Genomic DNA, 26114 nt, shown 5'->3' with positions numbered 1-26114 from the left:
GTGAATGAGAGACAGACAGCACTCCCAATAGGATTTTGATGACACAATCCATTCCCAGGTTCATCCTGCCCCAGCCACATGTGTGGCTGGCATATTGATGAAGGTCTTAATGACATAAACCCAGAACTTTTTTTTTTTTTTTTTTTTTGGAGAGGTTTTCGCCATAGGGCACGTGTGCTCGCCAGACAGACAGAGAGAGACATAGAGACAGAAAGCGAGAAATCACCCCCCAGAGGGGATGGTCACGCCGCAGTCCCTTCTCCTCCATTCTCCTCTTGGGATCTTGGGCACTCACGCACATGCGCCCGGCTTTAGTTTTAAGCCACCGGGTTTGGGACATGAACCGTGGTCGACTACGTGGGAGTCGCTACATAGCCATTACGCTAACTGCTGGTTTCCAACCCAGAACTTTCTTATGTGGGTCACCTTAACAGATTTTAATGCTCACCACTGTCTTGTTTTTTTTTTAGAGACAGAAAGCGAGAAATCACCCCCCCCAGGGGGATGGCCATGCTGCAATCCCTTCTACTCCATCTCCTCTCAGGATCTTGGGCATGTACGCACATGTGCCCAGCATGAGTTTAAGCCATGCAGTTGGCTCTGTGGGGTCCAGCAACTCTGGTCATATCTTTTTTTTTTTTTTCCTCTTCTGTGAATGAGAGACAGACAGCACTCCCAATAGGATTTTGATCCAGGTCCAGGACTTGAACCACAGTCAACTACATGGGAGTCCAGCAACATAGCCATTACGTCAACTGCTGGTCTCCCCCACCCTTTATTTATTTACTCATATTAAACATTTTATAATTTCTGGTGGACCTTAATGTCTAAAGTCTTTGTGAATGTAATTCTATTTTTTTTCTTAATAATTACCTTTAGTGGCTTGTTTCTTTTATATCTTTTATCAGGTTTTATTATGAGCTACTTAGTTTCCCTGGGGCTCTATGTGTTGACATTTTTAAAAATTATTTTGTTTAGCTTTATTTATTTATTATTTTAATTCGACCAGAGAGGGACAAAGTGTTTGTGAGAAAGAGAGAGGGAAAGTGAGAAAGCAAGCTGCCAGGTCAGAGACTTGAACACTGGTTGACCATGTTGGAGTCCAGCGCCTTTAACCACCATGCCACCTGCTGGCCTGTGTTGAAATTTTTTGAGACCTGGGTTGAAGATGGGCTTTTAACAAACTTGTTTGCTTTTGGCAATTGCCTGGGGACACTTCAAAATCACTTCAAGTTAAATTATCTGATTGAGATTATTCTGATTTTATAGGTAGGTAAATCTGAACTACAAATCTAGACCTGAAGGCTGGCTGTGGTTATGAAATTTCAATGGAGAGTTTAATTTTTCCTATGCCCTCACAGTAAGGTTACAATAAGCTAGTCTTTCTGTTGTCCCATCTGCTCTGTAGGTCTATTTTTCATTTGTGCTTTCATGAGGATGTGACTCTTTGTAGGACTCAGCTTTACATAGGAGTCTTTTTTTTGAACTACTTTTCTTGGAAAGACCTTGGGCTTTCCCTCCTGTTTTTTATACTCCATGCAGTCATTTGGACACAAAGTCAGGGTCTCCATGGTTTAAGGAAATCCTCACTAGCTTGTTCATCTCCCAGGATTTCTATCTTTACCTCATTTTTGGCCTGTATGGAATTCTAGTTCAGCAATGCATTTTTTTTTTTCTTAATTGCTGGAAGACACATGCACTTCCCAGAAGAGGCAAAGAGAGAGAGGGAAAAAGTAGTCCCCAGTGAAGCCTGGCCATGCCATAATCCTTCTCCTTCATTCCTTGACATCCTGTTGAGATTTAGGACTTGCATGCACACACACTTAGCATGTTTTTCAAGGCTGCTGGGCTAGGATTTTAATTATATGGTCAGCTATGTGGGATCTGGCTTCCTTAACCTGTAGGTCAGGGAGTTGGCCCAAGCAATGTATTTTTCTAAGATGCTTAAGACATTTTAATATGTGTTTTTTCCTTTTTTAAAGTCGTCAGGGGGTACATGCATTCATCAGAGAGAGAGGGACTGGTGGGGCATGGTCATGCTGCAGTTTCTTCTTTTATTTCTCCATCCGTTCAGGATTTGGGGCATGCATGCATACACACCCAGCATGGAGATATTTTAATAAGTTGATGCTTCAATTGAAAAGATCATATAGGATTTCTGTTCTGTCATATTGCCAGAAATAGAAATCATCTTCATCTTTTTTCTTCAGTCTTTGGTGGATGAGTGGCTGGATAGCTACAAGCTAGACCCAGATGCAGGATTCCTTGAGCTCATTAACTTTTTCATTCGATCTTGTGGATGTAAAGGTAAGAATATTCATGTGTCTTTGAAATTCTTCGCCTTTTGCTCCTGTTATGAAACCCTTCATTTATTGATTAGTAGGATTAAACATTCTCTAAATAAAGGAAGATGGTGAAGCTTAAGAAAAGTTTCATTTATTTAACTATATTTTTCATTGGTAAATAGGGGAAACGATCCTTTAGGGAACTATGTTGGTTTGGAGTCAAGACCCTTTGGGGAGAAATAATCATGCTTATGTGATGATAATAATATTTACAGATTTTAAAATGGACCAGCAGAAGGCATAATGGTTCCACCTCTCTCTGTGTCTCTGGCAAGCACACACACCCTATAGCAAAAATCTCTCTTAAAAAAAAAAAGAAAATGGACCATTAGATACCCTTTAGTCCTGCTAGATAAAATGATTTTTCATTTTATTACTCCTTATTTCTCAGTCACTTCTCCAGTGTTTCTTCTCTGAAGTCGTGGAACCCCTTCAGATCTTCAGATGCCATGGTTTCATTTATTAATATAGTCTCAGGCAGGTTATATTATAAGAATCCAGCATCTGGCCAGGTTTTATTGCTTTCTTTGTTTTGTTTTAAAGATATTTCAGAGAGAGAGAAAGTGAGAAATCACCCCACCCCCCACCCCCAGGGAGCTGGCCATGCCACAATTCCTTCTCCTCCATTCTCCCCTCGGGATCTTGGGCACTCATGTACACGTGTCCAGTGTGAGTTTTAAGCTGCTGGGTCCAGGACTTGAGCTGCAGTTGACTACGTGGGAGTCCAGAGATGTAACTATTATGCCATCTGTTGGTCCCTGTTATTTTTTGTTTTGTTTTGTTTTGTTTTGTTTTAAGATTTTTGTCATAGGGCATGTGCACTCGCCAGAGAGGAAGAGATAGTCAGAGGGAAAGTGAGAAATCACCCCCCAAGGGGTGATGTCCACATCACAGTTCTCTTTCATTCTCTTAGGATTTTGGGCACGCATGGTGCTTGGTGTGATTTTCAAGCCACCAGGTCCAGGACTTGAACTGTGATCAGACATGTGCAAGTCCAGTCTTAACCAATATGCCACCTACTGGCCCCATTTTTTGGGGGGGAGGTGGGGAAGATTTGTTTTAAAACCATAGTTTTCCATTGCCTGAGTCCTTTGGGTTATCTAGAGAAGTTATAGATAAGTGGTCAGATGGTAGCAGACTTAACGACTTGGATTCAAGTTTTCTGATTACCTGCCTACACTCGTTTTCAGAGTCCCTGTCTCATCTTCAGATGTGCTTGTAAATGATCACAGTGTCTTGTCTTCTCCATACTTTAGGCACTGTGACCCCAGAGATGTTCAAGAAGATGTCTAACTCAGAGATCATCCAGCACCTAACAGAACAGTTTAATGAGGTGGAAGAAGATGACCAGGATCCTATTACCCCTCTTATTCCAAAATACGAGACCTACTGTATTGGGACCAGCAGTTAGTGTAATGGCTATATCGCTGGGCTCCCATGTAGTCGACCACAGTTCAAGTCCCGGACCTGGTGGCTTAAACTCACGCCAGGCGTGTGTGCATGCATGCCCAAGATCCCAAGAGGAGAATGGAAGAGAAGGGATTGCAGCATGGCCACCCCCCCTGGGGGGTGATTTCTCACTTTCTGTCTCTGTCTTTCTGGCGAGAGCATGCACCCTATAGCAAAAACCTCTTAAAAAAAAAAAAAAAGATCTACTATAGTTTCCTCTTTCTGATTTTGGGAAATAGAGTAGCTTTTAGAAGGAAACATTCAGTTCCTTAGGGGTAAAAGGGATCCATAGACAGTATCTAAATGTGCCTCTAGAGTTGGGGAAAATATTTAAAAATGAGATACAGCAGAGATACATTTTTACTCTACTACTGGGTTTTGACATCTAAGACCCTTTGGCTTCATGGATCTGGTAGTAATGTTCTCATTCTTTTCATAAACTCTTCTGTAGGACTCAGGGGACTATCCCCTGACAGCTCCAGGTCCATCCTGGAAGAAGTTCCAGGGAAGCTTCTGTGAGTTTGTGAAGACTTTGGTCTATCAGTGCCAGTACAGCCTCCTCTATGATGGCTTCCCCATGGATAACCTCATCTCTCTGCTCACTGGCCTCTCAGACTCCCAAGTCCGTGCCTTCCGTCATACTAGCACTCTGGCTGGTGAGCACTAATTTTTACTCTATGAGCATTCTTCTGGAAGTTGGTGAGACTTAACTCTGTTCTCCAGTTCTGGATCTTCTTTCCTACCTTTATATTAGCTCTTTACTTCAAGGCCATGCTTCTTTTATCTCATACCTTATTCCAGTTTCTCACTAGTGGAATTGAGAAAAGGAATGGTTCACAGTAGCAATGTCTATCCTATCTTTTTTTGTAGTTCACTACTGATAATATAATGAGCATTAAAAGAAGGTCAAAGTTAGGAGGGGGAAGGATAGGCAGTCCTAGGATTTTAGGGTGATCCTGCTCTAGCTTTTCATTTTCACTGCTCTGTTTGCCTTCTATTTTTTTAATGCTTGTTTATTTTATGAGAGAGAGAAAAGAAGGGAGGGAGAGAGGGCACCATCAACACAGTCTAACGCCACAGTCTTTCCATAACCTCCCCAGCTAACCAGAATCAAAGGCACGAGTGCATATGTCCAATGTTTACCGGTTGACTAGGAACTGAACCATAAACTTCCATATGACTTCCAGTACTGCAGATGAGTGTGCTACCACTCTGCCACCGCAACTCAGCCTTTCCTTCTATTTTGAACCCACTTTTCCTCTTCTGACTTAAATAATTATTTCCTTATCTTATCTTTATGACTCAAAGCCATGAAATTGATGACCTCTCTGGTAAGAGTTGCCCTTCAACTGAGTCTGCATAAGGACAACAATCAGCGTCAGTATGAGGCTGAACGAAACAAGGGGCCAGGGCAGAGAGCGCCTGAGCGACTGGAGAGCCTATTGGAGAAACGCAAAGAGGTGAGGAGTGTTCCCTGCCTGTTTACTTCCCCTTTCCTAGCTTCTGTCCACTGCCTCCATAAACTTACCTTATTAGACCCCAGGTCACCATTCAGGTCATAAATAATGAAGTCTGGTGATGGTTTAATAGAGGCCATTTTGTGCTCATCTTGTTTCTGGGACATGGGCTCAATAAATCACTTTTAATTTAGAATGAATTTGGAGTTCTCTGTATTTCCACTTTTGTTCCACTTCCACTTGTTTGTATTCATTATCAGAAGTTTTTAAGTGTTGTACCTAGATGCCATTCAAGGCGATGAGTTTTTCTGTTACATGTACAGTGTTCAATTCACCACAGGAGTATTCAAGGACAGTTGATGACAAGGGAGGCCAAGTTTTTAAGGAATAGAAAACACATAGGCCTTCCAGTCATTCTGGGTTTAAATTCTATTCCATGTGCCAGTCCTGTAGTATAGCAGTTAAGTACTGTGCATAGGAAGTTTGATTCCATATGACTGATCATGCTTTGAATCCTGGCCCTAGGGATGAAAAACAAGCTAGGCACATAGCACACGTGCCCCAAATCCTGACAGGATGAAAGGGAGGAAAAAGTATTGTGACTTGACCGTGCCTCATTTAGGACGTGCCTTCTCTTGCTTGTGTGTGCCCTCTGGCAATCTTTTAAAAATTATTTTGGGACCAGTAGATGGCATAATGGTTACATCACTGGACTCTCACGTAATTGACTGTGGTTCAAATCCCAGATCTGGTGGCTTAAAACTCATGCCAGGCACATGTGTGTACATGCCCAAAATCCTGAGAGGAGAATGGAAGAGAAGTAACTGTGGTGTGGCCGTCTCCCCTGGGGAGGTGATTTCTCTCTTTCTGTCTCTCTATTTCTCTCTATCTTTCTGGCAAGCACATGTGCCCTAGAGCAAAAAAAAAAAAAAAAAGGACAAAAACCACATGACCATCTCAATAGATGAATAAAAAGCATTCATGACCACTGTGGTTCGAGTCCTGGGCCTGGTAGCTTGCTTTTTGGCTTTCTCTCTCACTCTATCCCTCTCTGGTCAAATTAAAGTAAATAAATAATTAAATGAATATAGTTAAATAAAATAATTCTTTAAAAAAAATAAAAGGAGCAGCAAATGGCATAATGGTTATATCGCTAGACTCCCACGTAGTCTACTGCAGTTTGAGTCCCAGACCCAGCAACTTAAAACTCACACCGGGAGTGTGTGCACGCATGCCCCAAATCCCAAGAGCAGAAGGAGGAGAAGGGATTGATTGCAGCATGACTATCCCTCCTGGGGGATGATTTCTCACTTTCTGTCTCTCTGTTTCTCTGGTGAACGCATGTACCCTATAGCAAAAAATCTCTCTTAAAAAAAAAAAAAAACTCTAAAAATACAACAAAAAAATGTTTCAGTTAGTTACTAGCTCTTTATTTCATATAGCCTCTATGCATTTCTTTCCTTGTCTTCAAAGAGGAGATAATTCTACCTTTTTGTAAAGATTAAATTTAATGAGCAAATTGCATAGCCTACTTGGCAGGTATTTGTTTTGTTTCCTTTTAAATGTAAAGAAGAGCACTGGAGGACAGAGCCCTAGTGCAGTCTTTTACACTGATAACATCGTCAAACCGCTGTGTCTATCACAAGGCTGTGTCTATCACAAGGCTAACACTGATGTTTCCTCCTCACTCTTTATTAGTACCTGAGACTTTCCTACAATGAGATTGGCTCAGCTCACTATGTCTAACTGTACCACTTACCTGTTTGTCTAGCTCTTGCACAAAACATCTATTCTGCGTCTGTGCTGCTAGTGTAGAAAGAAGCTGTCTAATCATGCTGTTTTGCTAGTTTTCATTGTCAGGGTGCCTTTGAAAGCTTTTGTATAATGGATTCTGTCCTGATTTCAAATTATTTAAATGTGTATAGGCTCTTGGGTCTTTCATTTAGTCTATTTTGTGAGCTCTTATTTCGCTCCTTCCTTGTAGGGTAGTATTTTCTTCTTTAGGCTTTTGCCATAGAGCACATGCACTTATGAGAGGGGGGCGGAGTGAGAAATCACCCCCTTGGAGATGGCTGCATCATAATATCTTCTTCTCCTTTCTCTTTCTGATATTTTGGGCATACACGTGCAAATACCCTGTGTGATTTTCAAGCCTCCAGGTCCAAGACTTGAATCGTCATGGGCCATGTGGGAACAGAGCCTTAACTACCATGCCACCTGCTAGCCCCAGTATTTCCTTACTTTTTAAATAGCTGACCACCAACCACGATTCCAGTCCTACACCTGTGGCTTAAAATTCACACCAGGGATGTGTGCATGCACGCCCAAAATCCTGAGAGGAGAATAGGGGAAAAGGATTGCAGAGGGGCAATCCCCCAGTGGGAATGATTTCTTACTTTCTGTGTGTGTCTCTCTCTCCAGCAAGTGCATGCACCCTATAGCTAAAAGAGTCTCTAAAGAGACTGACCAACTAACTCCTTTTCTGTTACATGGCTCATATCCTCATTTTTCTTTGAACCTACTCTCTCCAAACCAATGTCTTCATAATTCCTATAGCCAGTGACTTTTTCCAGTCTCTCATTTCCAAACTTATGTACTCATAAGGCTGACCCAGTAGTGTAATAGTTAATCCAGATCTCACATGACTGACCATAGTTTGAATCCTGGACCTGGCAGTTAGTAAAAAGCTCCAGGTGGGACCAGCAGTTGGCATAATGTCTATGTTGCTGGACTCCCATGTAGTTGATTGTGGTTTGAGTCCTGGACTTGGTGGCTTAAACTCATGCCAGGCACGTGTGCGTGTGTGCCCAAGATCCCGAGAGGAGAATGGAGGAGAAGGGATTGCAGCGTAGCCATCCTCCCGGGGCGTGGCTTCTTTCTTTCCATCTCTCTGTCTCTCTCTGTCTTCTGGTGAGTGGACACGCTCTATAGCAAAAACCTCTCAAAAAAAAAAAAAAAAAAGACTTAAATATGTCCTCTAAAAAACTATAGTTCCTACATAGTCCCAATACCATTTCACTTCCAAAAAATTCACAATGATTTCCCTAACATTTTCTAATTCCAATTTTTATTTAAATGTCCCCATTTGTCCCCAAAATGGTTTTTATATCTGGTGAATTCTAACCAGGATTTAATTAAGAACTGTTCATTACACTGTTTTATGTGCTTAAGTCTCTTTTAATCTTGTATGGAATGTCTTCTTTTCCCCATTTTTTCTCAATATATTGACTTACTGAAGAGCTGGTCAGCTGTCTCAAAGAATGTTCCCTTTCTCCGTATAATTCTGCTTCCTTGGTATCGATTCATCTAATCCGGGGTTTCTCAACCATGGCACTGTTGACACAGGAGGGTGGGGAGGGTGCTGTCCTAGCACTGTAAGAAGCTCAGCAGTGTCCCTGGCCTCTATGTACTAGATACCGGTAGTGATTGGTGCTCCCATCCCTCTCAGTGGTGACAACTAAAAATATCTTCTGACATTCCTAAATGTCTACTGGGGGGCAGAATTGCCCCTAATTGAGATCTAGTGATCTCATCTCTTCTCTTTTTCACTAGTTTCATTTTACTACTACTACTTTTTTTTAAAAAAAAATTATTATTTTATTTAATTTTGTTTATAATTATTATTTTTTTAATTCGATCAGGGTGCGGGGGCAAGAAAGCAAACCACCAGGTCCAGGACTCGAACCACAGTCAACCATGTGGGAGTCCAGCATCCTAATCACTATGCCATCTTCTGGACCTCCACTTTACTTCTTCTATCAGACAAACTGCATTTATTAAAAATTGTTTTTCCCAATTATTGTTAGTAAAAAACATACATAACTACCAGCTAGGGCTTCTGAATAGCCAATTAACCACACACAAATAGGATTTTTTTTTTTTCAGACCCTCTTCCCTCCTTACAAACCCAAATGCCTCTAGCCAACTCTGACCCCTTCCCAGTCAGCCCTGCCAGCTCCACCACTCTCGAGGTTCTTTCCTGCCCACCGCTGCCACTCCCCCGGGATATTATTTTTACCAAACATGAAGAAACTTGACAACTTTTTCCAGAATTAGGTTTAAATGGAATATAAATTACCAGGTGTTCATACTGTGTAATAAACAGGAAGTAGGCAGAAATTGTGCTTTTTTTTCCCTCTTTGTGGCCTTATGCTATTGGAGCACAAGAGAGATTGACCTGTTCTCTGTCCTCTAGCTCCAAGAGCATCAAGAGGAAATTGAAGGGATGATGAATGCCCTCTTCAGAGGTGTCTTTGTACATCGGTACAGGTGAGTCAATGGGTTCTTCTCATTGCAGCAGCTGGTCGTTTGTTATGGAGTCTGTAAAAGTGATAAGGACCCCTCTTAACTCTTAAGTTGTTTGGCTAGTCCCAGAACTCATGTAGCTAGAGCAAAACCCCTATGAATGTTTCAAATTATTAATGCTTAGGTTATAGAGGATCTTGTAAGCACTTCTGGGAGAGAAAATCGAAGGAAAAGGTATTTCTGAGTATTCTGCTGCTCTAACTTTGCCCAAGACCTGCCATCACCTCCCATCTTTCTGGGGATGGGAACTTGAGAGGACAAGAGCAGAGAACCAAATGGCAGCGGAAACCTTTCTCCTCGCCCAGCCTACTGTTCCACTGAGGAAAGGACAGAGGCATTTTTCATACTACTATATGTAAAGAACTGGAAGAATTAAGTTTAAAAGGATTATCTGTAATTGTTTCCCACTCTTAGATAAGTTTTGACTTAAACTTTTCAAGAACCTTTCAGCTGAATTAATTTGCTTGAAGTGGGATTTTTTTTAAAGAAAGGTTTTGGTTAGAGGGCACCTGTGTTCACTGGAGAGACAGAGAGAGAGAGACAGAAAGCGAGAAATCACCACCCCCCTGGGGGAGGTGGATGGCCATGCTGCAATTCCCTCTCCATTCTACTTTCAGGATTTTGGGCACTCATACACATGCACCCAACATTGAGTTTTAAGCCAGCAGGTCCAGGACTCTGACTATGTTGGAGTCTAGCAACGTAACCATTATGCCATCTGCTGGTCCCTGAAGTGGAATTAAAACACACATGTATGTGCACACACTCACATACACACAGTTTGGCCAATGATTAAATGAACATTCAAAATCAGTTTGGAGAACCAGCAGTTAGCGTAATGGCTATGTCGCTGGACTCCCATGTAGTCGACCGCGGTTTGTGTCCCGGACCCAGTGGCTTAAAATTCACGCCGGGCGCGTGTGCGTGCGTGCCCAAGATCCCGAGAGGAGAATGGAGGAGAAGGGATTGCGGCGTGACCATCCCCCCTGGGGGGTGATTTCTCGCTTTCTGTCTCTATGTCTCTCTCTGTCTGTCTGGCGAGCGCACGCGCCCTACAGTGAAAATCTCTCCAAAAAAAAAAAAGAAAAAAAAATCAGTTTGTAAAAGGGGTATGTGTTAGGATAAGGTCGTACAGAGCTGGTTCAACTGTTTTTTGGGCTAGTTACAGAAATAAAATATTTACTTTTGTATGGGGGGACTTCAGAAAGTTTGAGGAAAAATAGAATTAAAGTACAAGTTTATTTTGGGGCAAAAAATTTTGAAATCCATGCATAATTTTTCATAATATGTATTTCCATGAACTTGTTGAAAACCCTCAAGTATATTGTATGTGTATATGTATAAAAGGCATGGTACATAGTGTTTCATCAAGAAAGTAAGTTCTGGGAAAGAGAACTGATCAATAGAATGCAAAATGGGTTTGTTGAGAAGATGGTAAGAGTCAGTTTTCCTCTGTGTGTGTGTAGGGATGTCCTTCCTGAGATCCGTGGTATCTGCATTGAAGAAATCGGGTGTTGGATGCAAACCTACAGTACCTCTTTCCTCACTGACAGCTACTTAAAATATATCGGCTGGACATTGCATGATAAGGTGAGAGTCCGTCTTTTTTCCCTTTTCCAATCATCCTCTTCCCTGTCTTAGAACACTGCAGCTCTGGTTCTGCCACTTTGGTATTTCACCTAGTGAGCAGTGATCAAACCATCAAGATGCTGAGCTTTGAAACCACCTCAGTACTAAAGAGTACTAAGGATAAGGGAGAAGAGGGAAAGATATATTCAGGAGCTGAAATGTCTCAAACCCTGAGATTGTGAAGAAAAAGACTCCCTGTGAAAAATGAAGAAAGTTATTGATAAATCAGTGATACAAGTTCTAGTATGGTAGCCAAAGGATCCTTTTCCTAAATTCTTTTGTGACCCTTTTGTGTATTAAGTAAGAACTAAGCTTTTTATTATCTCTAACATCTCAGGAATCCTCAGCACAGAAGACACCCAAGCCTAGCTGAGTAAGCTAAGAGGGGAATGTGGAGATTCCGAAAGGATGAGTAGAGGAGTAGTCATATTTCCATTATTTTGTTTTTCCCTTCTCAATAGCACCGAGAAGTTCGTCTGAAGTGCCTTAAGGCTCTGAAAGGGTTATATAGCAACCGAAACCTGGCGGCACGGCTGGACCTCTTCACCAGCCGCTTCAAGGTAAGACTGGGACTGTGCTCCTTTGCTTGTGGTTCTCATTTCTCCACCTCATGTCTTTCCACTTCTGTTGCTATGATGTAGCTTTAACTATCCCATCATCTGCCTCTACACTTTCTCTTTAAGAGTCTTTCAAATTCTGAGAGAATATGATGTTTTGGAATGGGCACAGTAAGATATCCAGTGATATTTTTCTTCTTACAGGACCGCATGGTTTCCATGGTTATGGATAGAGAGTATGAAGTAGCAGTGGAGGCTGTCAGGTTGCTAACACTTATTCTTAAGTGAGTCCTGGGAAGTGGGGAGGCAAACATCTCGGATTTTTATGTTTCCAGTATCAAGGCAGGCCTTTCCGGAGTCCCATCCCTCTACCTGACATCATTGACTCTCTTTTTTTTTTCCAAGAATTATTTATTTATTTAATTCCATTTGTTGTTATTATTTTTTTAAATTTTATCAGAGAGAGAGAGAGAGAGAAAGGGAAAGCGAGAAAGCAAGGGCTTGAACCAGGGTTGGCCATGTGGGAATCCAGTGCCGCTATCCACCACACCACCTGCTGGCCCCGACATCATTGACTCTTACGTGCAGGTTGAAAGGGAGAGGTCCCTCCCAAGTTGTAGGATCCCAAGGGGGAAATTTTCCTGTGGTCCCCAACTCTCCATATCCCTCTGTATTTCATGCTTCATTTAAACATTCTTGGGAGTGATATACTCCTGCTTTTTCCCCTTTCTATGTCTAGCCTGGTATTGCTAGAAGACAATATCCATATCCACATTCTCTTTCACCTTTTTCCTTGGCAGAAACATGGAAGGAGTGCTGACAGACACAGACTGTGAGAGCATCTACCCTGTTGTATATGCCTCTAACCGAGCCTTGGCCTCTGCAGCAGGAGAATTTCTGTACTGGAAGTGAGTGTTCCTTTAACACCAACCTACATTCCTTTACCACTGTCCTTTGGCATTTTCTCTCCCACATCTGCTGTTGCTCTGCCTAAGGACTTTCCATACTTGCTAACATCATTCTTGGTGTCTCCTTTCTTCACATCTTCTTGGGACTTTTCTTAGCTCTGGACCTTTTTCCTTTATCCTCTTCTTGGGCCTTTTCTTCCTTCCAGGGAGACTGTCACATTTTTATTTTCTCCTGGTTGTGCCCTTTCCTTGTGTCTGTTCCACCAGGCTTTTCTACCCTGAGTGTGAGACAAGAACCATGGGTGGGAGAGAGCGACATCGAAATCCACACACCCAAAAGACTTTCTTCTACCTTCTGCTGTCCTTCTTTGTGGAGAGTGAGGTGAGGAATGGGAAGGAGATGTGTAGCTGTTGTGTGTTAAGACCTACAAGTAGAGAAGGATGGAGGCAGGCACTCTAGGAATACTCTCTAGAGTAATGTGATGTTGGTGACTTGCTGTGTCTCTCTTCCACAGCTCCATGACCATGCTACTTACTTGGTAGACAGCCTGTGGGACTGTGCTGGGCCTCAGCTGAAGGACTGGGAGAGTCTGACAAGCCTGCTACTGGAGAAGGACCAGAGTGAGTGCCATGTGGTAGCAGGGGGACAGGACCTTTAAGGGGAGAGAGATTCTTTCCTGACTTGCAAAAGGCAGCAGGGGTGGCATTGGGAGGGTGTACCAGAAATGGAGGGTGGCTAAGTTGTGATTCTGTGTTTTTGATCTTCCTGCCAATGCAGACCTGGGTGATGTGCAAGAGAGCACACTGATAGAAATCCTTGTGTCCAGTGTCCGGCAAGCTTCAGAGGGTCATCCACCTGTGGGGCGAGTCACTGGAAGGAAGGTATGGCATGAGGAACTGGTTGGGTAAGTTAGCAGTATTAAATTCAGACAGAAATCTTTCATTCTTATCCCCAAGTCCTGAATTAGTGTGTTCTTTATGCCCCTCAAAGAATTCTGTTTCTAGAAAAAAGAAATTTGAAAGGAGCTGTTGAGTTTTAATTTTATTGTTTTTCCTGGGCAGATAAGATCACCAGCCAATGGTATTGGCAGTTAAGGTGTTGGACTCCCACAAGGCTGATGGCAGTTCAAGACCTGGTGGCTTGCTTTCTTGCTTTCCCTCTCTGTCTCTGGTCAAATTAAAAATAATAATAGTTATAAATAAAATTAAATTATTCTTAAAGAAAAGAAGATCCTTGGGATGAGGGATGTACATACACACCCTGTGGACCCAGGATTTCTTCACTTTCCTCCTATCTCAAATGACTCTGATTCCAGGGCTTAACCTCTAAAGAACGTAAGGTTCAAGCTGAGGACAAGGTGAAGCTGACTGAGCACCTCATCCCTCTGCTACCCCAGCTCCTGGCCAAGGTAGAGCTGCCCCACCCACCAGTCAGCAAACCAAGTGGGTGGAGGGAAATGGCTTCCAGTGAAGCTTAGGGGTAAGAATTAGCAGTGTATTAACTATTAAGTTGGTGTCCCCCTTAATCATTACAGTTCTCAGCTGATGCAGAAAAGGTTGCTCCCCTGCTCCAGCTCCTCAACTACTTTGACCTCAACATCTACTGCACTAGGCGCTTGGAGAAGGTGAGAAGGCAAGAAGAAATGCTTCCTACACCTTGTTTCTCTCCTGCCAGGATCAAGGATTCTACTGCCAGTGTCTGGCTTAAGAAACTGGGCTCCAGAAAAATCAATAATCCCATTTTTTTTTTCTTATGCTGGCAGTTTAGTGCCTCCAGCCCTACTACTTATCTTCTCTAGTTCTACTCTGCTCTAGGAGTTGTCCTCCCCAACCCCCACTTCAGAACACTGTCTTCCCCCACCTTTTTTCCCCAGCACTTGGAGCTGCTCTTGCAACAACTCCAGGAGGTGGTGGTGAAGCATGTGGAGCCAGTGGTGCTTGAAGCTGGAGCTCATGCCCTCTATCTGCTTTGTAATCCTGAGTTCACTTTCTTCAGTCGGGTGGACTTTGCCCGTAGCCAGCTAGTGGATCTACTGACCGACCGCTTCCAGCAAGAACTTGAAGAGCTCCTTCAGGTAGGAGCTGGGCTAAATGAAGGGACACCTCAAACAAGGGTGGGAGAAGGCCACAGGATGGGGAACATAGATTGATGAATTCTTTGGAAAATCATCTTATGGACCTTCTTCCTCAGTCATCCTTCTTAGATGAAGATGAGGTGTATAGTCTGGCAGCCACTTTGAAGCGGCTCTCTGCTTTCTACAAGTAAGCAACTCCTCTTCTGTTTCCTCCTCTTTGTCTTCCATGTCTATAGGGTTCATTCCATTTGTTCTGTTTTGGAGTAATGTTTCCTTCTTGCTACCCACAGCGCTCATGACCTAACTCGATGGGAGCTCTATGAGCCATGCAACCGACTCCTCCAGAAAGCTGTAGACACAGGAGAGGTTCCTCACCAGGTAGGCAGGCAGGCAGGCTGGATGTATGAAGACAGGAGAAGAGTATTTAAAGACCTGTGTCCTAGATGGCCACCTCTCTCTAGTGGGTCCAGTCCTGTGGTATGGAGAGGAGACAGGGAAGATGATCAGGTAGAGTTGCTTCTTCCATTCCTCCCTTGAAGGGTGGACTTTATTTCCAGGGCCTGAAAACAGCTATCTTGTCAGGTTTTCTGGGAGTGAAAGATAATATTGAGGGATTCTAGGATACTTTGAGTAAATTAGGGTGAGGTGGCATTTTTATCCAGTATAGAAGCCTCTAAAGATCGTCTAGAGTATTAATTCCTTTCTATTGGAAAAGAAATTAGAATCCCCAATCTCACTTTCTCTCATCACTGTTCTGTGTATGTGTGTGTCTTTCAGTGTCTGCCTGCCTGCCTGCCTGCTTCCTTTCACCTCTCTCTCCCTGTCTCCCACCACCTGCCCCTTACTTTCTTGACCAAAGTCTCACTTTTCTAACATCTCATTGTTTCAGGTGATCCTGCCAGCCTTGACTCTTGTCTATTTTTCCATTCTCTGGACACTCACCCATATTTCTGAATCAGGTGCTTCCCAGGTGAGTATGGCTCTGAGCAGAGGTAATGGGAATGGAGGAACCTATATCTTCATTCTTGCCCTTCAAGCTGCTGTCTCCACAGAAACAGCTGTTGAGTTTGAAGGACAGAATGGTGGCCTTCTGCGAACTCTGCCAGAACTGCCTCTCAGATGTAGATACTGAGATCCAAGAGCAGGTGAGCATTTACTCAGGTGGAATCAAGGAGGCAAGAGTCCCCAGGGTCTGATGAGATCCTGCACTGAGGAGAAATGAGCTCTTGTTATTTCTGTTTTGGGTAACTATGCTGTCATTTTTAAGCATTCTTTCTCTCCCCACCCCCAACAGGCTTTTGTCTTATTAAGTGATCTACTTCTCATCTTCAGCCCTCAGATGATTGTAGGGGGACGCGATTTCCTCAGGCCCCTTGTCTTTTTTCCTGAAGCTACTCTCCAGTCTGAGCTAGCCAGCTTCCTCATGGACCATGTCTTCATCCAGCCTGGAGACCTGGGCAGTGGTACATGTGACCCTATTCCTGGGGTTTTGAAAGGGTTTGGAGCTTGGACTTGGCTCAGAAACAGGACAGGAGGCCCAAGTCTGGGATTCTGTTTTTCATTTGTTGTGATCCAGGTCATTCCCAGGAGGATCAGTCACAAATAGAGCAGCTCCACCAGCGGCGCCGCCTCCTAGCTGGGTTCTGCAAGCTGTTGCTATATGGAGTGCTGGACATGGATGCAGCCTCAGATGTTTTCAAACACTACAACAAAGTACAGTGGGGCCCTACATAAATTGAGGAGGGGGACCAGGTTGGGTACAGCCATGATTTCAAGCATTATATCACTATAGAAAGGAGGGGAGTAGGGAAACTGATGGCATCAGGCTTAAAGGAGAAGGAGGGGGACCAGCAGTTAGTGTAATGGCTATGTCACTGGACTCCCACGTAGGTGACCGTGGTTCGAGTCCCGGACCCCGCAGCTTAAACTCAGGCCAGGCGCGTGTGCGTGCGTGCCCAAGATCCTGAGAGGAGAATGGAGGAAAAGGGATTGTGGCGTGGCCATCCCCCCTGGGGGGTGATTTCTCGCTTTCTGTCTCTCTGTCTCTCTCTGTCTGTCTGGCGAGCGCATGCGCCCTTATAGCAAAGACCTCTCCAAAAAAAAAAAAAAACAGAAAAGGAGAAGGAGGATGGGAAGATAAAGGGACAAAGAAAAGAGACTTGGTAGTAAATAATTAGGAAGAAAAAACTGCTGAGAAGTTCATGGGATGAGGGAAACAGCTTATTCTTCTTCTCTAGATACTCCCCCCCTCCCCCAGTCTTAGTTCAGACTGTAGAATGAAGTACTATAAGAAGAGTAAAAAGAATAGAAGCGGAATCAATCTTCAGAAGATACCTAGTTATGTACCTCATTTTCCTCAGTCCATAACTGTATTGATTTCTGTTTATTGAGCACTGACTATGTGCTAGACATGGTTCCTGGCACTAAAGACACAACAGTAAGCAAAACAGACCAAAGTTCTGGTATTTCGAACCTCTGAGGGGGAAAGATGAATAGTGATGGCATCAGTGCTAGGTGGGAGTGGGCAGCTACAAGCTTACTGCTCTTCTCCTACAAGAATTGGGCTTGGGGCAGAGATTCTTTCCTAATTTGTATACCTAAACTCTGATTTTTGGGGGGCATTGCACCTGAAGTTACTTCTCAGAGATGAGGTCTAGTCTGAGTTACTTTGTGCCTAGATTCATGTTTCCCTCTTCAGCACACATTGAGGAGACTTGATTAGGGATGTGAAGGAAGAAACAACACACAAAGTCTTTTTCTGTAGTCAGACTCTACCTTCTCCATCTCTTCTTCCGCAGTTCTACAACGACTATGGTGACATTATCAAGGAAACCTTAACTAGAGCAAGACAGATTGACCGAAGTCATTGTTCCCGAATCCTGCTGCTGAGCCTCAAGCAGGTACTCCCTTCTGCCTAGAGGGCCTCCAGAGAACCATGACTTGCTTTTCCTGTAGTCCCCAACTATCTGTCCCACCTTCAACCACTTAGTATGCATGACTTTGTTTTTTAAAGAATTATTTATTTAATTTTATTTATTAGTAGTAGTATTATTCAGTTTGCCACAGTGCACATGCACAAGAAAAAGAGACAGGAAAGCCACCAAGTCCAGAACTTGAACTGTGGCCAGCCAAATAGGAGTCTAGGCCTTAACCACCATGCTACCTGCTGGCCCCAAGAATGTATGACTCTTAAGAGCAGGAACTTTTTTATTTTGACTTTTACTTTATGTGGCAATTTCTTTCATACCTAGTGGGACTTGTTTTTTTTATGATTACTATTTTTTAATAAGGTATATGGTGTGTGTACTAGCCAGGGTCTGATGAGATCCTGCACTGAGGAGAAAAGAGTGAGAAAGTAAAATGATCATGCTGCAATTCCTTCTCCTCCATTCTGTCCGGATTTGGAGCATGCATGTACACATGTTTTTCAAGCCGCTGGGTCTGGAACTTGAACCACACAATCATCATCCATGTGGGATCCAGCTGCCTTAACCACCATGCCACCTGGTTGGCTCCCTAAGAGATCTTTAGGAAGTATTTTTTGTTTTTTAGGTTTATTTATTTCTTGGTGGAGGGACAAGCACCTCCAACAGGGTCTAGCTGTGCAACACCCTCTGTCTCCTAGCCCATGAGCCATCCAGCATCCAGCTCACAGGCTGTGCACATTCCCAGTGGGTACAGATCTACCTAGGAACTGAACTCCAGTCATCCACATGGCTTGCAGCATTGCAGAGCATTACACTACTGCTGCACCACCACACTAGACATAGAAAGTAAATTTTAAACCGACTAGGCATTTCCACCCCAATGTAATAGGAATCAGCATCATCTAAGAGGGAATAGAGAACGCCTGATTAATTTTTAGTCTATTTTATCTCAGACCATCCTGCATTTACTATAGATGCTTTTTTATGATTTAAGGATTTATTAAGTCATACATGACATTGCATTAGCAAAAGATCAATGTAAAAACACAATTCTGCAACTGTCAGTTTAAAAATTTTTGTTCTAGTGGTTGAAAGGTCCAACATTGTATTCTTGCCAGTGAGTAAGTTGTACAGAACATCATTAGCACTAGCACAGTTTACAGAACCTCACAGACCCAAAGGAACAGTGTTAGGCAAACCAACAAGAAGCATGTGGCCATGTGGGGGAGGTAAAGAGGATCAGTGTTAGTCAAGCGACATCGTTGGTGATCTGGCAGGACAGTGATGTTAAGGTTCATAGTTTAGAATATCTAAAATGTTTTAAAAACCATAAAGCTGCAACATATGATTTTTATGCCTAGTTACTAGAAAACTAAGGAAAGCACTTATTAGCCTTGAATAAAGCAACATGAAAATAGGAGTGCACTTTTATTAATCCACCGAAAAAAGTCTAATGCATTATCAGAAAGATTTTTTAATACAAGGAGACATATTGCTCATTAAGAAGGGGCTCTATAAGAAATGCACTTACTAAGTGCAACTATGGGAATGACTTAGCAACTATGGGAATGACCAGTTCAAAGATGAATTAAGTGCCTGATTTTGGGAGGGATGGGAGCGGTAAGAAAAAGGAAAAGCTTAGGAAAACAAGTTTCACACGTACTGGAAATACCGACCTTTCTTCATCATCTACTGCATATGCAAAAATTAACCTTTAAATTTTTTTTACCTGTGGCACTGTTATGCAGTTTAATTATTCCATGTACAGTATAGTGTAAATTAATAACCACTTAAAATTTTGTCAAAATACTGTCTTCATCCATTAATCGTATCAAATGTTTCACATACTCCACCCCAGCACACCCATGAGTAAGAACAGAATACTTCATTAAAGGAAACACACGAACAAGAATTCTGTTCAAAATTGCAGCAGAAGCTAGTCAACTATTTTTTAAAAATATTCACTACAAGGGACCAGCAGATAGCATAATGGCTACATCGCTGGACTCCCATGTAGTCGACTGCGGTTCAAGTCCCAAACCCGGTGACTTCAATTCACACCAGGCGTGTGTGCGAGCATACCCAAGATTCCAAGTGGAGAATGGAGGAGAAGGGATTGAGGCGTGGCCATCCCCCTGGGGGGGGTGATTTCTCGCTTTCTGTCTCTCTCTGTCTTTCTGGCGAGCGCACACACCCTATAGAAAAACACAAAATTAAATAGATTGATCCAGAAAGTTGAGCTGTTAGATTTATTCCATTATATAGTACAAGGTTATGAAATGAACATAAGTTGATAAATTATTGATGCATTAAATGGCAGCATTTCTTTAAGGAGGCTGTTCTGTTTTACTTATCCAAAAACTACTTAGAAAGTTTCCACCTCCTAACATCAGAAACTAGTTGTCTTAAAGACAAAGGTCTTTAAGCAGTTGAGTGCTTAGTGTCCTTAGCACAACAGGCAACTTAATTCAGAAGGTATTTTGGCAACTCTTTATCTGAGCAAGAAAATAGGTGCTTTTAAACAATAAGGCTTTAAGAAAGCTTGTCATTTTAGGGCTAAATTTTAATAGAGTGTGAGTTTGTACTCATATTTAAAACAAAAACCTTAAAATTACTGGTTGGTTCAAAATGGTTTTATGGAAAAATTAATCTGTAACAAAACCTTGGCATCGAGTGTGAAGGCTTCACTGTTCTTGAGCAAAGTGTACAAAGGTTCTGAGGGACAGGACCAAGAACAAGGGACTCAGACGTTTACAGCAGCAGACATTTTCTCTTCCTCTTCTTGATGGGAGGTGGGCAGAGAACTGCTCGAATAGCTTCCTCAAATACTGTCTTAAGGTCTCACTGTGTGAGCACTAAGCACTCCAGGTATTTTACAGCACTGACTTCCTTAGCCATGACTGGGCCCTGTGGGTAGGTGATGGGAGTCAGCTTCTTTTCCTTAGTTTCTCAGTCATGTCCTTATCATCCCAAAGGTGAAGTTTAGTTCCCACTAGGATGATGGGAATGTTGGGACAATGGTGTCATACTTCAGAATACCGCTTTGCACAGACATTTTCAAATGATGCAGGACCCACAAGGGAAAACAAATTAAGGACACATATGTTTGTGGATAGGATAGGGGGCATAATCTGTCATAATCTTCTTGTCCAGCTGTATCCTATAAGCCCAGATTCACCAGTTTTCCATCCACCATAACACAGGCAGAATGGTTCTCAAAGACAGTGAGAAGATACTCTCCAGAGAAGGCATTGGTTGTAAAACTGATCAGTAGGCAAGTTTTACCTAAGGCTCCATCTCCCACCACCACACACTTGATGGCCTGCATTTGTGCTCCTCACTGGGCTGTGGTGGCTGTGGCCTGGTGCTGAGGCGAGAAGTGGCGGGCTCAGGGGTGCAGTGAGGCAGCAGGCACCCAAGTGTGGGTGGCAGGGCACGAGGTGCTGGAGCTGCTGTCTTGCCCTCCATGAACGGGAAGCCACAACCCAGCAGTGGCTACCAACCAAAGCTGAGGAAAACTGCAGAGCTACTATAGGTGCTTTTATTTATTGTTAAAGAGTAGAGGTGAAGACTGCTGCAGATTAAAAGTAGTAGATGGTGTCCCATTCCTTTGCAAGTTTCTGAGTACAGAAGAGAATGTTGTGCTTCTCTATTTCTACTTTATTCCTCTTTCCCAATGTATCTGTCTCCTGAATACAGTTGTACACAGAACTGCTGCAGGAGCATGGGCCCCAAGGCTTGAATGAGCTTCCAGCCTTCATTGAAATGAGGGACTTGGCCCGAAGGTTTGCCCTGAGCTTTGGACCCCAGCAACTGCAGAACCGTGACCTTGTGGTCATGCTACACAAGTAAGGAAGGATTGATTGGAGCCCACGTAAGGGGAGAGCTGAGGTCTTAGAGGGAAGGTGGAGTGCAAACATGTCAAGGTTGGTAGTAGTATAGGGGAGGATACTCTTGAACAGGATGTCCCAGCCCTGGGAGGCCAGTTGGGAAGGGATTACCTTTCTAAAGTAATTCTGCCCAACCAAGGGAAGGCATCAAGTTCTCCTTGTCTGAGCTTCCTCCAGCTGACTCATCGGATCAGCCCCCAAACCTGGCATTCCTGGAACTCCTTTCAGAGTTCTCCCCTCGACTCTTCCATCAGGACAAGCAACTGCTGTAAGTTAATGGGTGGGTGGAGAAACATGTAGATTTGGGGAAAGGGGCCTATATCCACTTCAGTCTCTTCTCACCCCTTAGACTCTCCTACCTGGAAAAGTGTCTGCAGCATATCTCCCAGACACCTGGTCATCCCTGGGGTCCAGTCACCACCTATTGCCACTCCCTCAACCCTGTAGAGAACACAGCAGAGGCCAGCCCTCAAGGCTATCCCCGCTCCAAGAGGAGGCGAACAGAAGGTAGAGTGCTGTGTAGATGGACAACAGGGGGCTCAACACTGTTGCTTTTGTTGCCACTAGTTAGATAAGCAGCAGATAGTCTTTGGCTCTTTTAAAACTTGAGCTTCCTTCAAATTTTTTTTGTCAAATAAATACTTTACTGAGCGTCTGCTATCATTAAGGGTATTCATTTTCCTTGTAGTCTATCTCACCAACTAAAAATAGCAAACTTTGAGACCAGTAGATGGCATAATGGTTACATCGCTGGACTCCCACATAATTGATGCAATTTTAGTCTTAGACCCAGCGGTTTAAAACTCACATGGAGGGGTTAGCAGGTGGTGTAGTAGTTAAGGCAGCTGGGCTCCCACATGGCAGACCATGGTTTGAGTCCCGGACCTGGCAGCTTGCTTTCTCACTTTCCTTCTCTCTGTCTCTCTCTAGTCCACTACAATATACAATAGAATAAAGTAATGACAATGAATAAAATTAAATAAAACAATTCCTTAATAAAAAAAGAAAAAAGAAACTCATGTCGGGCCCTGTATGTGTGTGCTCAAATCCCTAGAGGAGAATAAAGGAGAAAGGATTGCAGTGTAGCTATCCCCCTTGGGGTGTGATTTCTCACCTTCTGTTTCTCTGTCTCTCCAGCGAGTACACACACCCTGTAGCAAAAAAATCTCTCTCTCAAAAAAAAATTATGTGTACACACACACACACGCATGCATACGCATGCCGGCAGGTGGCATGTTAGTTAAGGGTGCTGACTCCCACATGGCTGACTGTGGTTTGAGTCCTGGACCTGGTGACTTGCTTTTTCATTTTCCCTCTCTCTCTTTCTCTCTCTCTCTCTCTCACACACACACACCCACACGCGCATGCACGCACAGGTCAAATTTAAATAAATAAATACAGTTAAATAAAATGCCTTATGGGACCAGCAGGTGGCGTGGTGGTTAAGGCACTGGACACTCCCACATGGCTGACCAGGGTTCAAGTCCTGAATCTGGTGGCTTGCTTTCTCACTTCCTCTCTCTCCCTCTCTCACCCTCTGTCTCTCTCTGGTCAAATTAAAAAATAAATGAATGAATGAATAAAATAAAATAAATAATTATTAAAAAAAAAAGATCAGTAGTCTTCAAAAATAGGTATTTAAAAAAATAAATAAAATGCAGACATGTCTAATCAGGGTGCCTCTCTTTAACATTTTATATTCCAAATCTTAAATATTTTTACACAATCCTCATGATTTTTTATCTTAAGATCACCTGTTGTTATTATTATTTTTTTGTCTTTTAATTGCCAGAGGATTTGCATGCTCACCAGAGAGAGAGAGAGAGGAGGAGGGAGAAAGAACTCCCAATGGGACATGGTCATGCTGCAGTCCCTTCTCCCCCATTTCTATCCTGGCAGGATTTTGAACATGCACACACATGTGCCTAGCATGTTTCCCAAGCTACCAGAGCTGGGATTGAACAGCTGTCAGACATGTAGGATTCAGTTCCCTTAACCACTAGGCTATGGGGCCACTTAAACCACCTGTCTTATAATTTACATTTTTTTTCTTTCTCCTTTTTCCTTTTTTTCCCCCTTTAATGGGGGCACCTCTGTGTGTGTGTGTGGGGGGGGCAAAATTTTTTTAAAAAAGGAAATGATTGAGTAAATAAAATCAAATATAAATCTTTTTTAAAATTAAATAAGAATAAATCTTTTTTTTTTTTTTTTTTTTTAAAAAAAGGTAGGATTCAGTCCCTGGAGTAATTCCATCCTGCACAACTGATTTTAGGAGCCATGGTCATTTATCCATCCATTTTCTCTCCCACCTAAGTGCATGCCACCACCACAATAGAAGATTCAATGGACATAGACATGAACCCCCTGAGGCTCCAGAACTGTCTTTCTGGTTGTGAACTAAAGGCTAACAATGATGAAAATCAACACCAATTATCTTTAAGAATGGTCAGTTCAGAAAAGAAAAAGAAAAGAATTATCAGTTTAAGTGCTGGTACAAAGGATGAATTACACATTTTTGAAGCAGAGGCAATGAATTATGAAGGCAGTCCAATTAAAGTAACACTGGCAACATTGAAAATGTACAGCCAACTGTTTCCCTCTAGTCCTTGAAATAATACCACCTGTGATCTTAAGGTTGAAGTGAGGTTTAAGGCCTGTGCATATTAGTGGATAGCACTTGGTAGCTGTGAAGGAAGATGCAGAGTCCCAAAAGGAGGAGGATATTAAACTCTTAAGTATATCCGGAAAGCGATCTGCCTTTGGAGATAGTAGCTAGGTTCCACAGAAAAAAGTAAAACTTGCTGATGAAGATGATGATGATAATTTGGAAGATAAGGCAACAGGGGTCTGCAAGTGGCATGGTGGTTAAGGGCACTGGACTCCCATGTAGCTGACTGTGGTTCGAGTCCCAGAGCTGGCAGCTTCCTCACTCACTCCCACCCCCTCTCTCTGTCCTTTATTGGTCAAATTAAAACAATTAAATAAAGTTAAATAAAATAATTCTTTTTAAAAAAATGAAGAAAAAGAAAAAACTCCAGTGAAGAAATCTATATGATTTTCTCCTGGCAAAGATTGAAAGGTCAATAATTTTTTTAAAAAGAAAAATAACTTTTAAAACACTGAAAGGACCTAGTTCTGTAGAAGACATTAAAGCAAAAATGCAAGCAAGGATAGAAAAAGGTGGTTCTCTTTCCAGAGTGGAAGCCACGTTCATCAATTACGTGAAGAATTGCTTCCAGATGACTGAGCAGGAATCTATTCAAGATCTCGCTGTGGAGGAAGTCTCTTTAAGAAAATAGTTTAAACAATTTGTTAAAATTTTCCATCTTATTTCCATGAGAGTTGATATCTGGCTGTCTTTTTTTATAATACAGAATGAGAACTTTCACTACTGTGTTTGAGAAATGTTGTCTAGGTTTCATTGCCAAAAATGTGCTGTCCAGAATGCCTGTTTAATTTTTTTTTTTCCTAGAGAGATTTTTACTATAGGGCACATGTGCTCACCAGAGAGAGAGACAGAAAGCAAGAAATCAACCCCCGCCACGTGGGATGGCCATACCATAATCCCTTCTCCTCCATTCTCCTTTCAGGATTTTGGGAACGCACTCACATATGCCTAGCCTGAGTTTAAGCTGCTGAGTCAGGGCCTTGAACGGTAGTTGACTACGTGGAAGTCCAGTGATATAACCATTATGCCATCTGCTGGTCCCACCTGTTTAGTTTTAAAGCTAGAACTCCACCCTTTGCTTGGTTTTGAGAATGTTGGACTGTTAGGATAGGACATAGTAGTGGTGGTCAGACATGGAAATGGTGGGGAGACAAAATAAAAATAAACGTGAAATAAACTCAGTATTTTAATAAACAAAAAAAATGGGTAGGATTTATACATACTGACCAGAGGAATAATGACCATCATGAGCTAGCAGAATAGCACAAGCAAAACAGGTATTTGTTAGCCAAAACATAGATGTGTTGGTTGATTGGCCTAAAATAGCAGGTTTGTAAAGGTGAGATCAAACTGAAAAGATTGGTTCTATTGTTCTTTTGTTGTATTGAGATTGGTTCTATTGTTCATTTGTTGTATTGAGCTTATGTGCTGGGAATATAGCAGAGAACACAAAAATCTCTCTAGAGATTGTCAGATAGTGATAAGTACTATGGCAAAAAGAAAAAGAAAAAAGAAAACACAAGAGAGGGAATGCTGGTGGATGGGGATTACAGTCTTACAAAGAGTGACAAAGGCTGAGCAGGGGAAAGCCTCACTCAGAATGGGAATGTTCAGCAAAAACATTAAAGGGAGTGTTGAAAGGAAAACTTAGACACTATGAATAGAAACTAATGATAAAACCTAAGATTGAATAAAGATGTCTGTACATCTGTATAGACATGTCTAATCAGGGTGCCTCTCTTTAACATTTTATATTCCAAATCTTAAATATTTTTACACAATCCTCATGATTTTTTATCTTAAGATCACCTGTTGTTATTATTATTTTTTTGTCTTTTAATTGCCAGAGGATTTGCATGCTCACCAGAGAGAGAGAGAGAGGAGGAGGGAGAAAGAACTCCCAA

At 42.5% G+C, this 26114-nt stretch overlaps 1 protein-coding gene and 1 pseudogene across 9 annotated transcripts in view; one reads left to right on the top strand and one right to left on the bottom strand.

Annotated features, from left to right (window-relative positions):
- STAG3 (STAG3 cohesin complex component) overlaps positions 1 to 26114 on the top strand; it is a 67394-nt gene that overhangs the window by 9446 nt on the left and 31834 nt on the right. For 8 of the 9 annotated variants that reach the window (XM_027774668.1, XM_014590594.2, XM_027774669.1 and 5 more), the window contains exons 5-29: positions 2211 to 2307; positions 3602 to 3678; positions 4246 to 4450; positions 5103 to 5254; positions 9447 to 9520; positions 11023 to 11146; positions 11647 to 11745; positions 11947 to 12026; positions 12543 to 12650; positions 12918 to 13032; positions 13166 to 13271; positions 13429 to 13532; positions 13967 to 14059; positions 14186 to 14275; positions 14525 to 14725; positions 14842 to 14912; positions 15016 to 15103; positions 15615 to 15695; positions 15763 to 15870; positions 16020 to 16188; positions 16302 to 16438; positions 17524 to 17625; positions 21352 to 21500; positions 21682 to 21810; positions 21892 to 22049. In XM_027774668.1, the coding sequence (XP_027630469.1) occupies positions 2211 to 2307; positions 3602 to 3678; positions 4246 to 4450; positions 5103 to 5254; positions 9447 to 9520; positions 11023 to 11146; positions 11647 to 11745; positions 11947 to 12026; positions 12543 to 12650; positions 12918 to 13032; positions 13166 to 13271; positions 13429 to 13532; positions 13967 to 14059; positions 14186 to 14275; positions 14525 to 14725; positions 14842 to 14912; positions 15016 to 15103; positions 15615 to 15695; positions 15763 to 15870; positions 16020 to 16188; positions 16302 to 16438; positions 17524 to 17625; positions 21352 to 21500; positions 21682 to 21810; positions 21892 to 22049 (2917 nt within the window). The remainder of the gene's footprint in view (positions 1 to 2210; positions 2308 to 3601; positions 3679 to 4245; positions 4451 to 5102; positions 5255 to 9446; positions 9521 to 11022; positions 11147 to 11646; positions 11746 to 11946; positions 12027 to 12542; positions 12651 to 12917; positions 13033 to 13165; positions 13272 to 13428; positions 13533 to 13966; positions 14060 to 14185; positions 14276 to 14524; positions 14726 to 14841; positions 14913 to 15015; positions 15104 to 15614; positions 15696 to 15762; positions 15871 to 16019; positions 16189 to 16301; positions 16439 to 17523; positions 17626 to 21351; positions 21501 to 21681; positions 21811 to 21891; positions 22050 to 26114) is intronic. The other variant, XM_014590595.2, reaches the window with a different exon arrangement.
- LOC102498252 (ras-related C3 botulinum toxin substrate 1 pseudogene) lies at positions 20404 to 20980 on the bottom strand (annotated as a pseudogene).

Source organism: Tupaia chinensis, unplaced genomic scaffold (assembly GCF_000334495.1).
Source record: "Tupaia chinensis unplaced genomic scaffold, TupChi_1.0 Scaffold000465_1, whole genome shotgun sequence".
Taxonomy (NCBI): domain Eukaryota; kingdom Metazoa; phylum Chordata; class Mammalia; order Scandentia; family Tupaiidae; genus Tupaia; species Tupaia belangeri.
The sequence above is the reverse complement of the archived record's forward strand: the minus strand, read 5'-3'. Positions and strand labels throughout refer to the sequence as shown.